This window comes from Echiichthys vipera, assembly GCF_963691815.1.
Source record: "Echiichthys vipera genome assembly, chromosome: 9".
NCBI classification, from domain to species: Eukaryota; Metazoa; Chordata; class Actinopteri; order Perciformes; family Trachinidae; genus Echiichthys; species Echiichthys vipera.
In genome coordinates this window covers 18,510,506-18,524,422 of record NC_139834.1, presented here as the reverse complement: position 1 = coordinate 18,524,422, position 13,917 = coordinate 18,510,506, and the positions used below count along the sequence as shown (strand labels likewise).

At 43.0% G+C, this 13,917-nt stretch overlaps 1 protein-coding gene across 2 annotated transcripts; it reads left to right on the top strand.

Moving 5' to 3' along the window:
- The first annotated feature begins 240 nt into the window (after nucleotides 1-240).
- Nucleotides 241-13,715, top strand: larp4aa (La ribonucleoprotein 4Aa). Of its 2 annotated transcripts, XM_083920172.1 has the most exons (17): nucleotides 241-696; nucleotides 2,669-2,786; nucleotides 3,072-3,230; nucleotides 4,628-4,715; nucleotides 4,846-4,982; nucleotides 5,060-5,163; nucleotides 5,258-5,368; nucleotides 5,470-5,523; nucleotides 5,626-5,835; nucleotides 7,060-7,163; nucleotides 7,378-7,419; nucleotides 9,597-9,827; nucleotides 9,915-9,969; nucleotides 10,072-10,230; nucleotides 10,345-10,490; nucleotides 10,605-10,842; nucleotides 11,172-13,715. In XM_083920172.1, exons 1-17 carry the CDS (start codon nucleotides 580-582, stop codon nucleotides 11,565-11,567), a joined length of 2,469 nt encoding a protein of 822 aa, XP_083776298.1. In that variant the 5' UTR covers nucleotides 241-579; the 3' UTR covers nucleotides 11,568-13,715. The 2 variants fall into 2 exon arrangements, with proteins under 2 accessions (XP_083776298.1, XP_083776299.1); XM_083920173.1 differs by lacking the exon at nucleotides 7,378-7,419.
- Nucleotides 13,716-13,917: the final 202 nt, after the last annotated feature.

The following is a 13,917-nucleotide window of genomic DNA, read 5'->3' as shown; positions in this document are numbered from 1 at the left end:
TTTTATTGTCTTGATACAGGTTCATTTATGTTACCATTGTTTCTACATTTAGGAATCTTGGTATGTGTTTAACTCTGGAACATGTTAAATAAATTAATGCTTAAATTGAATCTTTTAAAAAAAAATGTATAAAACTACAGTGTGAATCCGGAAAAGGAAGAGGAAATGGTTGCAGAGGTCACCGAGAACTCGCGGTGGCAGCCGGGACGTCGGCGGACGGTGTGCCTGCGCTGAGGAAGGGTGCGTGTCCCCAGTGTCCGCTCCGGTCGCCCGGTTAGGAATGCGTCTCATTACCCGGTTGTGTGTGCTGTAATCTTCGATGAAACGCCTGCGGGGACGGAGGTCTGAGAAGAGTCATGGTTTATGGTTGGCTTACACCATTAGTATCTCAGCGTGTGAGTTTGATTCATTGAGCTAGCAGCCGTTAGCCCGCTTCGTTGATTCAGAGCACGCCAGGAGAGAACCAGACCGACTGCTGCTGAGCCCGGTCGCTGTTTCCGAGAGGGAGGCTGGTGGAGGCAGCAGGCGGAGGGGCCGGCGGGAGAACGAGACGGAGTGGAAGTGAGTCAGGAGCGGCTGATGAGTTCAGATCAGAGCGGAGAGCCGCCGCTGCTGCAGGAGGAGGCTGATCCCGGACCGAAGAGCGGTGGGAAGGACGAGGCTCCGCCGGGGAGCGAGGGAGGGTCAGGCGGCATGGTGAGTGAGGCCTGCTCTTTGAGCTAGCGAGCTAAGCGTTAGCTGCTGTTAGCACAGTCCGCCCCCCTCTGCACCGATGAGCCATGTTCATTATGGCTCAAATTAACGCAGCCAAGACATATTTTAAGCTACTTAGTTTCAGCTCTGACTTTGACTATTTGATAGTGTTCAATCGGAAGGCGATGTCGATTACTAAGCGAAAACAGCCTCAGAAACGGCACAATAATGACTAACTTTCAACCAGTCGATGATTTAACACACTTGTCTTTAGCCTGATCTCCTCTGTTAGCTCGCTAATGCTAAAGCGAGCTCATTAAGTAGTTTGCTGAGTAATCACGAGCTCCTTAGTTAAGTTATGACACAGATGTAGTATGACGGCCGTGCTAAGAATTATTGTTTGGGTTGTTTTCGATATGTAGGGGGTCGATGCCTCGACTATTGTCCGAAGGGTAAACCGTCCATTCAACCAACATTATATGTTAGCTAATCGTGCTGCTAAGCTAACTGAGCTAGCAGCAGTGACATGCGTTGCAAATACCTGGCCCTGTGCTGCGCAGCGCAGTCAGCTGACATTGCTCGGCTTTGCCTCGGCCTGTAACTCAGAAGCATGCATTGTAACCATGTGTCAGGTTGCAAAGGCACATAAATGTTCCTGCTCTTTTTGAGTGGCACTGAGGCCTAAACCGTGTGGCACATCCATCCTCGAGAAGTGTATTCTTGAGGCTTATTGTAACTGGCAGCTGTACTTGTCAGGCCGAGTGCTTTTTGATAAAAGTGGGTGGATCTGTTAGCAGGTGGCAAGTAGCACTGGCAAAAGAAGAAGCTGGAAAAAATGACAGTCACTGGCTGTTTCAAACTTGGTGCACAGCTGTCATACACCTTTTAGATAAAAGGACAATCCACAGTTGGTTCACATCATATGCCTTAATGTGTGCCAGAACTTTGCAGGGTCATGATTTCTCCTGCCAGTTCACAGCCCTTTTGATAGGGAAAGTCAGATGCACAATATTTAAGAAGTATATCTAACATATGTTGGTGAAAGTAACACAAAGCACTCTTGTGTTAGTTTGTTGTATTAACATCTATTAGTACACAGACTTTGTGGTTACTCAACACTTTTGTAATCGTTCTCCTCCTGGAGGTTAACCAGGTTATAGCCTCTTGTCGACAGGGGCTCATGGGGCCCTCTGTGGCACATTTCATTGCACTTCTCTGGTTTCAAATTAGATGCCAAAGAGCCTGATGGTATTCAGGTGTTTCTGCCATCCTGAGATTGCACCAGGTGATTTCAGTTAGTGCCCCCTGGATATAAGGCTAGAGTAATTGGTGCACTCATCAGGTGAAGTGATGGCTGCACATTGTTGGAAACAACGGTTTTTGTATGTATGTTGATTTATTTTGTGATAGTGGGAGTTCAGATGTTGTGTTCATCATGCAACAAAATGTTTTTGATATCAGTTTCTTACAAACACATTTTAATAAATTATTTTCAACAATAAGAACTTAGCTCGTATTTTCCTGGGGGTGTTTAAGAGTTGTTTTCAAAGTAGATTGCCATAATTACATGAGGTTATCATGTTCTCCTCAGATTTCCACCTTGATGGTCATTGATTTCCTAAGGCCACTGAATTTTCCACTTAGTTACAAAACAAACCCGGATAAGGTAGTGTGTAAATCTGTTCACTTCTCAACAAACTAGTTTAAATAGCTGATATTTTGACAGTTTGGGAACAATTATGACACCAAGAAGAGGTGAGATGGCAAGTCTGAGGTGAATCACGGAGAATATTTAATATATTATTTTCACCGTAGTGTAGCTCTAAGTTGCAGGTGAAGCACATTGGTCACGTTCATATCAGTTGAAATATAAATGTTGAAATTGCAGCAGTCTAATAATGATAATTTGCAGCTTTGAATGCAGCCTGTTGGCTTTTGTCTTAACTTGCCTGATCGTACTGTTTCTGTTCTGAAGGTCACCTCTAAGGGCGCCGGTTTGAACCCAAATGCCAAGGTGTGGCAGGAGATGCCCGTGGCCCCCAGCGAGGCTGTTTCCAACAGCCCTCAATGGCCTCCCACAGACATCAGTGAGGGTGAGACACACTTCCATCAGCTCAATTAAATATCCACCAGAAAATGACCATTCATCAAGCTCTAAAGTGTGAAAAAACAGTCATCCTTTCTATTGATATGTTTCACTTTGTATTTGTATTCATGTTTTAAACTAAATTTTGTTTTTTATACTGCCATTTTGTTGATACCGCTTGTTTACCTCTGAAGTGTAAAGGACAGGACTTGTATAGATGAGGTGAAGCGGCCATCAGCAAAATAGGTCTTTTGTTTATGCTCTGGATGAGAACTCTTTACCTTGTTCACAGGTTATTCTGAGTCTCCGTCCGCTGGGTGCAAGCATTACACTGTGGGATTCACGGCCCCGGATGATAGCAGCTCCACAGCAACAGCTGAGATAGCAGTAAATGGAATGGACCCTCCAGAGTTGGGCTTTTCCCCCGCCGAGTCCACCACAGGGACCTCAGGTCAGTCACGTCCCATTACAAGCAGCCGTCTCCTCACACCAGCTGTGACTGTGTGCAAGAATTATTCTTTCATTGTTGGATTGGATGGGATATAAACCTGTATGGCCTACCATAAAGGATCTCCACAGCTTAAATTCAATACTGCTATGGGAGTATTGTCTCGCTGCAGCATAGTGACACGTCTGTCTTGTCAGAGGAGTGCAATGGGTAGAGTCTTGTTATGCCACGTGTCCAGAAAAAAGGGATATTTGTGTTGCAGTCAAATTAAACTTTAACCACACCTAAGCCCATGCTATTATTTGTATTTCATTTACTATGTTCACGTGTAAATCCTGTGTTTGACTCGGGCTAATGTGCACACATCTAGCCCTCGTTTGACCTGTTCAGACTGGTTGTCCCCTCTCACACAAAACCGTTTGCTTAAAGGGGCATTTCAGCGATTTTAGTTACTAGCGCAGGTCAAACTCCAGAACACGACCCAGAATGAAACAGCAGGGGTTAACGTTTGTGTAATGTTTTTTTTTTTTTTTTTTTTCCTGACCTGCCCGGTTGGCAAGAAATCTACCATACCGAAGTTCATTTATATTTTCCCCAATGCCGTGGAGCTCCAACCGTTCTGCTGTAGAGCTAATGCCCTGCATGATTTTGTTTCTCCTTGCTCTAACACGCCTGATTCTAATGCTTGTCAAACCCATGACAAGCTTCAGCTGCTTGATAATGATCAGATCTTTAGAATCAGGGTTGGAGAACATTGCACTGTACAAATAGTTTTAATTCTAAGCAGTTATTAAATAACAACAAAGACTAAAGATAATTATTATGAGTAATCTTTAAAGTTATACATAAGAGTTCCATCTATTTAATTGCCTTTTAAGTTCATATCTATCAAAGAGTGAGTTAAAACAATGGTCATTGATCATATGACCCGGTAATGAAAGCACTTCTACCTGCTTTTTTGCAGAGTATTATAATATCTGTGTCTGTGGCGACATCCGCGGGCTAGATGATAATAAGCCGCCATGTTAGTGGCGCTACTGACAGCTGTTGGCCCAGATCGTCACCAACGGTTATGCTATGTTCACTTGTAATTGGAAATTCCAACTTCTGAGTCAGGCTTGTAGTAATGGCAGAAGTGTAATGGGAACGTGTGTGGATTTAAGAGGGGAACATATAGGGGACAGACCGGAAGTAGAGAGGCGATTGTGTTTCAATTAAGTTTAAAACGGGCAAAAAAAATGAACTTGACAAGATGGAGGCTCTGAAAGAACAGGCTTGCCTGCAATTACATTTAACCTCCACAGAGGTCGCTAGAAGCGCTGTATCTCAAATGAGTACATCACATCACACTAAATAGTACTCATTTGGATTACTGCTGACATTTTGTTTGTGGTTCTCAGTGGATTCCAAAACTGAAGAACGATCTCAGATCTCCGCTGAGAATCTCCGTGAGTCTTTGAAGAAGGAGCTGGAGTTTTATTTCTCAAGGTAAGAGCCGAGCACTCAAACCACCTTTTTTATTTATTTTTTTTGTTCTGTAGAATTTGGAAAGTGAATCTGTTATTTCCCAAATCAAAAGAAGACTAATCTTCATGGGTTTGTTGTTTTGTGTTTTCAGAGAGAACCTCTCAAAGGATTTGTACCTGATGTCCCAGATGGACAGCGACCAGTTTGTCCCCATTTGGACTATAGCCAGCATGGAGGGTATCAAGGCCCTTACCACCGACATTGACCTCATCCTGGATGTGTTGAGATGTAAGTGGGAAGTTTTTAAGATGAAGCAACAATCTTCATAAAGATATCTGGATTTAAATACCTTGAATTCTCCTCAGCCTCTCCTATGGTACAAGTGGACGAGAAAGGGGAGAAGGTGCGTCCTAATCACAAGCGGTGCATTATCATCCTGAGGGAGGTCCCTGAAACCACACCCGTTGAGGTAAAGCCAACTTTTGCTCCGGAAGCATCAAATTGTCATGAGGATGTAGACGTTTACCTGAAGTGTGCAACCATTCTTTGTATGCTTTTCACAGGAAGTGGAGTCTCTGTTCAAAAACGACAACTGTCCAAAGGTGATAAGTGTTGAGTTCGCACACAACAACAACTGGTACATCACATTCCAATCAGACACAGACGCTCAACAGGTAATCAAAGTCAGACTGCACTTTTCTTGACACTGTCTGAAGTATTTAGTTGACATGCTGGGCCATGAATTGCTTCATGATTCTCTCTTGTGCTCCCATAGGCATACAAGTATTTGAGGGAGGAAGTAAAAACATTTCAGGGAAAACCCATTATGGTGAGTTGAATTAAACCCCCTTTGTCATTTCGGAAAAGTCACTCTTTTAAAAATGAAGTTTTCAGTGAGTTCACCCTTTTCCTGTTTTTTCCATGCCGACAGGCCAGGATAAAGGCCATCAACACATTCTTTGCAAAGAATGGCTACCGTAGCATGGATAGCAGCCTGTACGCTCAGCAGTCCCAGAGCCAGTCCCAGTACAGCTCTCCGCTCTACATGCAGCACGTCTACCCCCAGCAGCAGTACCCAGTCTATGGCATCGTACCTCCCACCTGGACGCCTTCACCCACGCCGTATTTCGAAACTCCTCTGGTGAGACACATGGCACTCACGAGGCAATCACACTGACATAAATGTACTCCGGAATCTACTCTCTTCATGCACCTCAGTCGTTTTGCCCTGGCGAGAAATGAATCGTGTGGATTCAAATTAGTCTTTCTTGCAGTTTGAATTATTAGTAGAAATAAACGCACGCTACTTTGCATTATTATTATTAAATCTGTACTGAGTTCCCACAAGGCGGATGTATCAGCCAGCTAAGATGACTGAAAAATGGGACAGGCATTAGGCAGAACGACTCAGCACTGACTGGGGTCCTTATCACTGCTACCGCAAAGTCTAGCAAGATTGTTTATTCCACTCGGCCAAGGAGTGAACACTGTGCATAAATAAGCAGCTATACCATACATACGTACATGCATTCCTGTGTAAATAGGAGGCTGTTACAACTGTCCATCCACCTTCACCTGGAATCAAGCTTCTGTGAATCTCTTTAACTGGAGGCATACAGTTATGTAGGATGCTCATTGTTTCAGTCTTTATAATTCTTAGTGATCTTTAACAGTTCTCCGCTTTCAGAAAATGTGTTCTCCAATCCTTGTGGCAGCAACTGAATAAAATATTTGATAAATTGTTTTTACTTGCATGGAATAGATTAAGTTTTGTTCATACACTGAAAAAGCAGCTTCCCAAAGAATTGCCTCTTGGGTCAGACCTGATGATGAGATCAAGATGCACATAGAGGGAAACCAGGGAGTGAAGTAACTGGCTTTGGTTCTCTCTTTCTCCTCTTCATATTTTTCTTTTCTTTGTGTCTATCTATCCTTCCCTTCCAAAGTCAGGAGCTTCACTCCCGTCCCGATGAGTGTTCAGATTATGAGATCTGAGGGTCAAAGACTTATGAGAAGATCAGTCCATGTGAAACGCGCTGCTAGGTCTCAAAGCGTTATTAGTAGTGCATTAAGATATTAGTAGCCTGTCTAGGTCTTACATGGGTGTTGTCAGCTCTTCTCTATGTAAATCTGCAACCAATCAAAGACACAAACATTCAGTATGTTTTTATCAAAGGGGAATACAGTTATTGAGGATACTCATTGTTTCAGTCTTTATAATTCATAATCCTCTTTAACAGTTCTCCGCTTACAGGAAATGTATTCTCCAATCCTTGTGGCAGTGACTGAATAAATAATTTGATAAATTGTATTTACCTACATGAAATAGAATATGTAAAAACTTTCTTTTCTTTCTTTTGTGCAGGCACCGTTTCCCAACAGTACCTTTGTGAATGGATTTGGCACAGCGGGACACTACAAAACTGGCTCCAACTCTCTTAATATCAATCGGCCTTTCAACAGAAACCGGTAAGGACTTCTTTTTCGGGATGTTGGCTGTTTCTTCTTTTTTTTTTTTGACATTTCCTAAGTCATTTTTTTTGCATATACACAATTTTGCCACTTGTGTGATTGTTTGCACAATGTTAAACCGTGAAGATCGGCTCATCTGCAGTTGCCTAAAGATAATGTGACCTTACCGGGGAACTGTTCTTCATTCCCTGTCTTTTTACTGTCCCTACAGTGTCCCCCTCTATTCAAGAAAGAATGTAATAAATGCCTTCAGGTACCACTGTTATACAGTACAACAAGCTTCATCGCTTCCCTCATCTCTTATCATGCTGCAACAGCCATATAACTAAATCCATAACGAGGCCCATGCCTTCTGCCAGTCAGACTTTTGTTGCCATGCTCCTTTTTCATTTGTGTGTAAATGTTTGTTGCCAGGTAATGGACATCCTGGATTTGTCATGTCATTTGGTAAATGTAGGCCTGCCCGCTAAAAGGCAGCAGCTACTATCTGATTCTGAGCAACTGGCCACCATGACTCCAAAATGTCCTCTTTGCAGTGACATTATTACATGTAACAGTTTCTCTCCATCACAACTAACCACCTGTTTTATTTGTCGATTATTTATTTTTCTTATTTTTACCGCTGCTTTCTCTGTCAGTGATTGTATTTGCACAAGCCATGTGTCGTTACGCTATAACAAAGAAATGCTGACAGTTTGCCGTTGAGTCACGATCAGGCAGCTCTCAAGTTTTAATCTGTACACAACCTTTTGCAAAGGGATGACAGCTTCATAAGTTTTGTTCATACACTGAAAATGCAGCTTCACAAAGAATTTCCTCTGGAGTCAGACCTGATGATGAGATCAAGATGCACATAGAGGGAAACCAGGGAGTGAAGTAACTGGCTTTGGTTCTCTCTTTCTCCTCTTCATATTTTTCTTTTCTTTGTCTCTATCTATCCTTCCCTTCCAAAGTCAGGAGCTTCACGCCCGTCCCGATGAGTGTTCAGATTATGAGATCTGAGGGTCAAAGACTTATGAGAAGATCAGTCCATGTGAAACGCGCTGCTAGGTCTCAAAGCGTTATTAGTAGTGCATTAAGATATTAGTAGCCCGTCTAGGTCTTACATGGGTGTTGTCAGCTCTTCTCTATGTGTCTATGATTGGTTGCAGATTTACAAACATTCAGTATATTGCCATCAAAGCCTCCACAGCTTCAACCAATCATGAACACAGCCCCCCCTCCCTGCATGTCTACACTATTACCCCGAGGACACAGCATGCTGTCTTATTCCTCCAGCAAACTGAACACCAGTGTTTCCGTTAGCTTACCGCTGTCTGTTACAATTTCCACCTCATAACAACTGCGATTACAGTGCAGTTTTCTTTCTGATATGGCATCAATGTCCAAACGCAGGCTCCACTTATAGGACCATGCAGGGGTTTAACTAGGCTTGGGCGATACGAGATTTTCGTTCAATGTGATATCGGTCGGACACAATGTTCCTCACTTGTCCACAAAAATACGGAATGATTTTCAACTATGCAACACCTTTTTATGAATTTGAATGGTTCTCCGAAATTCATTCTGCAGCAGCACACTGCCGTGACTCCATGAGCGAGACTGCGGTTGGTTCACATATCTGTAATAACCGCAGGAAAGTCGATTCATATCTAAACCGCTTAAGTCAGTTGAACCGGTGAAGTCAAGACAACGCTGTCTGTGGCCCAACTGTTGGGTAACGACGCGCAAACTTGTTGAAGGATCCTGTGTTTTGAGATAATGTTGCGTTGAATAGAATATTCTGTAAAAACAGATCGGCAGTGCTGTACATTCCTTGATTTTCTCCATGAAGTTTGCTGGAAGTGACTTACACACACAGTAAATTCACCAACTCACCAAACGTATAGGTGGTGGACAAAATGTAGACCTGTGTTAACCCCACTCGCATACATGAGTGTCTGCTTAATTGACCTCAGCGTGTGCTCTAAAATAGTTCCTACTGCCTCTATGAATTGTAGCCACTTCTAGGTTTTGGAACGTTATGCAACTTCAGTCCGTAGATATTTATATCTGTGCATCTCTAATCTCTCCTTTTCTTTTTTGGATGACATCATATATGGTTTTCCTTAAAGCAATATCATCAGAAGGGGAATATCGCCCAATCCTAAGTTTAACGTTAAAGATTTGCATAACTAACAGCAGCTGAACATTTTCATGAAGTAATTAATTAATTAATTAATTAACTTGCACATACTTACGTATTATTGAACATTGGTAACCTTACTTAATGGACAATGTGGTGATGTAGTTTTGTATTTCGTTGGTCTTCTGTTTTTTTTCTGACATGAGTTTCATTCTGGAAACACTGGTTACCACTGTGCCTTAAGCGTATTTTCAACTTATTGTTGACTGTGCTCATCATCACTTTTTTTTCCCACTCTGCAACAGAAACCATGTGAAGCCCCAGGTGAGGACAAGTGATGTGACCTCGGCGTCTGTAACTCCTGTCCCCTTGGAGAGTCTGACCGGATTGCGCAGCCCGCAGCCCCCCCCTATCGTTGTCGCCGCCACAACCACCGGCAACCTGGTCCAGAGTGCCTCTGACCTGAGCTCAGCGTTCTCACATCTCTCCTCCACTTTGGACCCGAGTGATGACGGCGGCATGGCTGGACGTGGAAGGTAAAACTACTTTCCCTGACTGTAATGGCTGACACTTTTTGAGTTACTTTTAAATTGCCGTTGACTGATCATTTATTCGCATTTCAGACGGAGCACAACCTACAGAGGTACACGGAGGAGGCGAGAAGACGAGCGGATTGCGGTAAAAAGCTTTTTTTTTTATGTAGCTTTTGTGTTGTATTTAAAGCTTGAACCATCTCGTAATCTTTCTGTTTGTTGGCTCAACTTCAATTTCCTTTTTCAGAGGCCTGTACCGCTAGCAGAGGTCAAGGTTTCTCCACCCAAGTTTGACTTGGCTGCTACCAATTTCCCACCGCTTCCCGGCTGCGTGGTCAGTACACAGGGAGAGCCAGTGCTGGAAAACCGAATGTCAGATGTTGTACGCGGTCTGTACAGGGACAAGGTGAGAAGAAATTAAGGCGTTAACAGTTTGTAAATCTCTTGGATAAACTGCACTGAAAGTATTGTTGAGGGTGAGTTTATAGGTGTAATGTGAACGCCTCCTTGCTTTTTATAGACAGAACAAGCCAATAAAGAAGCCACTGCGAGTCCAGGTTCAGGCCAACAACCCCCAATCACAGAGGAGGCTGCGGCTGTCTCGAGTCCTGCCCCGGCAGCAGCAAAATCTGCTACACAACCACTACTTGGACCTGCAGCCCCTGGGTACGACTGTCTCAATAGTGGCAATTTAATTTTAGATTATAATATTTGGTGCTTGAACTCAAATGCTAATTAAACTTAAATTGGTAACTTGAATGTCTTAAACTGTTCTAACAGAATCACTCGTCAGGAGAAGAGGGTCGAACGGGCAGAGCCTCCAACTCCAAAAGCGGCACCACGCACACCTGTTCAAACTACCGTAAACCCGCCACCCACCACACAACCCGTGCCTAGCTCCAGGCCTCAGCCCTCTGCTGTTGCTGCTGCTGTTGTTGCTTCTGCTGCTGCCACGCCAGCACCAGCAACTCCCAGCACGCCGGTCCCTGCTGCAGCCACTATTCCCCCCCCTGCACAGGTGAGACTCTTGATTCTTTGCGATGACAATTTGAGCATAGTTGTCTTTCTGATGATGAGATCTTTTGCGCATAGAGGGAAGTGAGGTAGTGGACTGACTGGCTTTGGTTCTCACCCTTCTTTCTCCATCCGTCACTCTCCTTCAGTGTCTCTGTCTTTTTATCTCTCTCTGGCCTTTCCCACCAAACGTCCAGGATGTCCACTCCTACCCCGATGAGCGTTAAGATTATGAGATCTGAGGGTTTGACGATGGAAATTATGACATTTATTGTAGAAATGGGAATCTGTTACAACCTTTTTTTTTTGTGCATTTTCTCTGCCTTGGTTCAGGAGCCACGTAAGCTTAGCTACGCTGAGGTGTGCCAACGGCCACCAAAGGACCCTCCTCCGCCTGCTGCCCCTATCCCAGCTTCCACAGGAGCCGCTTCGGGCCAGCCGTTGCGTGAATTGCGTGTGAACAAGGCAGAGGAGCCGGGCCCCAGCAGTGGTCCCGGAGACAAGCAAGAGAGAGGCCACGACAGGGAGGGTGGATGGGAATGCAAGGAGAGCCGACCACCTCGTGAACGTGACTCTCAAGGCTACTACCGCAGCAATGGCCCCAGAGGCTCCGGGGGCCTCAAGTTTCGGGACCAGAGGCGCCCGCCTCCGGCCCGACGCAGCTCTCCGCAGGGAGGCTACAGGCACACTGGCAAGGAGCAGAATATCCCACCAGTATCGCCAAAGTAAAGACTTGATATGAATAGAAAAAATATGTATGAATATATACATGGATATATATAATTATATAAAAATGAATAACATAAAAGCAACAACATTATGGTAGCCACCTTTCCCCCCTGGAACTTGTCCAAAGAAAAGCTTTTAAAATGACAACAAGACCAGGACATCCAGGACTAATGGGCAAAATGACACCTGAAGAACTTTGAGTGATTTGAAAAGGAAACAACAATCTTGTTTTTAGCCTCCAGTATTATGCTTAAAAGAATTTAAGTGCGATTTATCTGGAGGCAGTCTCATTTATGCTCTGCTAGGTAGAGGTGGGATGCTGGGCCGTGTAAATGGCCCTCTACCTTTTTTTTTTTTTTTTTTTTTTTTTTTAAAGAATAGATGTCTGCAAGAACAATATGCACTAAAGAAAAAAACCTGCATATATGTCATGTACATATACAAAGATATCACTAACACGCAATGAGACATCAGTTTTTTTCCCCCTGTGTGCTTAGGTTTGCAAGTATGACTGAAGGGTTGACTGATGTCTGTGTATGCATTGATTGTTAAGTAACTTGATTGAAGTGCTACAGTGTGCTGTTGCACTGATGTAATGACATGGATGATTTTTTTTTACATCAGAGACTCAAAATCATTGTCCTGAAACTGGACATTGTGGTCTTCTAATGTATATTAATGAAACGTGTTCTATGGTGGTATTTTGATCCTGGTTCAAAATTGGCTTAAGTTGTTTCAGTTGGATATCAGAAACTGTCGCTGTACGCCGCAGTCAGATGTGTGGTTTTGTTTGAAGCCGAAATCCACTTTGGGGTGCTCACTGGCCTGTTGGCCACGGTGAACCTGCTAGCCTGGTCCAAAGTTTTTCATGTTAAGTTTTATCTCTATCTAAACCGTTTTGGGTCTACCTACTCTGATGGATTCCGAACATCGTCATGTCGATAATCAGTCAGGTTCTCTGTTTACATGTTTGTTTTTTCGTAGTAGGGTGACGTTTCCAAGAGGAAAGAAAAAAAAAAAAGAATAGGTTAATTCTAAGATTTGACTGTTCCAGTGCGCCTGGTGGTTTAGGTGAGGTTTGGCTTTTCTACATCATCACAGGATATCCAGGTTAAGCTTATATCTGTGAATTGTTCTTAACAATGGCATAGTGTCAAAAATAGACTGAGTGCTGTTAGCTGAGGATGATAGCTACAAGATATTTGGCAGCGAAGTGGGTATAAAGAAAATTTGAACATTTTCACGTGCTATGTGCCAGCTGCCTACGATCATAGTGTGCTAGGATAAAGTTTAATTTTTATTGACAAGGTCTGCTAAATAATGTAGTCTTGGGGAAACTTTTGGCCCAGTGAAACTGGATTTTGAAGAAGCCGTAGAGGTGTAGTTGCCTATGCTATATTGTGATAACCCTTCACTAGAAAATGTGTGTGGGAGAATGTAATTGTTTCTAGTACTGAATTTACAGAGGGAGGCTTTTGACAGCAGGTATCCAGCATATTGTTTTGTGCTTTTAGGGTGAGTTTGCTGGTTTGTTTTGTTTTTCTTTTTCTTTGTTTTTTCTTTTCCTTTTTTAATTTTTGGAAAAACAGATTGACTTAGAATTTGAAGTTTGACTCACTGTATGTATTGCTTTTTAAATGTATTTATTTTAATTCTGATGCACAACGCTTTTCTCCCAATCTTGGTAGGCTGGTTTCCCCAAAGTTGTGTGAAATCGCATTGGCAAAATAAAATCACGCATATGACATTTATATACTGTCGGAGATGTCAGCTGAGCAAGAATACTTGATGAATTGACTTTGGGTTTAGTAATGCAGTAAAACGAGTAACCAATCACTGGGGCTGTTATTTCTTTTTCGTTAATGAGTATGAGCAGCTAGTGATTTAGTATAATTAAATAAATGCACTAACTTGTTTTAAAAATAATCTTACTCATGAGTAATGTGAAATCATTTTAGAAGCATATGGTTGACGTTAACAGGCTTGCAAATACCTACAGGACCCTCCCCCCTCCATATGTTTGGGTTATTTTCTGTTAATTCGGGTTGGTGTGGCAAAAGGAAATATAGTAATGGATCAACCAAGTGTTTGAGACACAATCCTAGAACTGTATGAAATGTCACCAAAAATAAATTATTTTGATTTGGCTTTCCAGTGTGTTATTTTGTGTTGTGTATGTACACCGTACATATGAACGGTTGAATAATCAGCAGTATTTAAGGCATTGGACGTACAGATCCAGGCCTCTGCCTCCTGTAGTTTTGCCATCTGCCCTGAACCAACAGGTCCTGTCGAACTATGCTGTGGATAGCGCTTGAGCTGTTTTAAGTAAAGCTTAGCACGAGAGGTG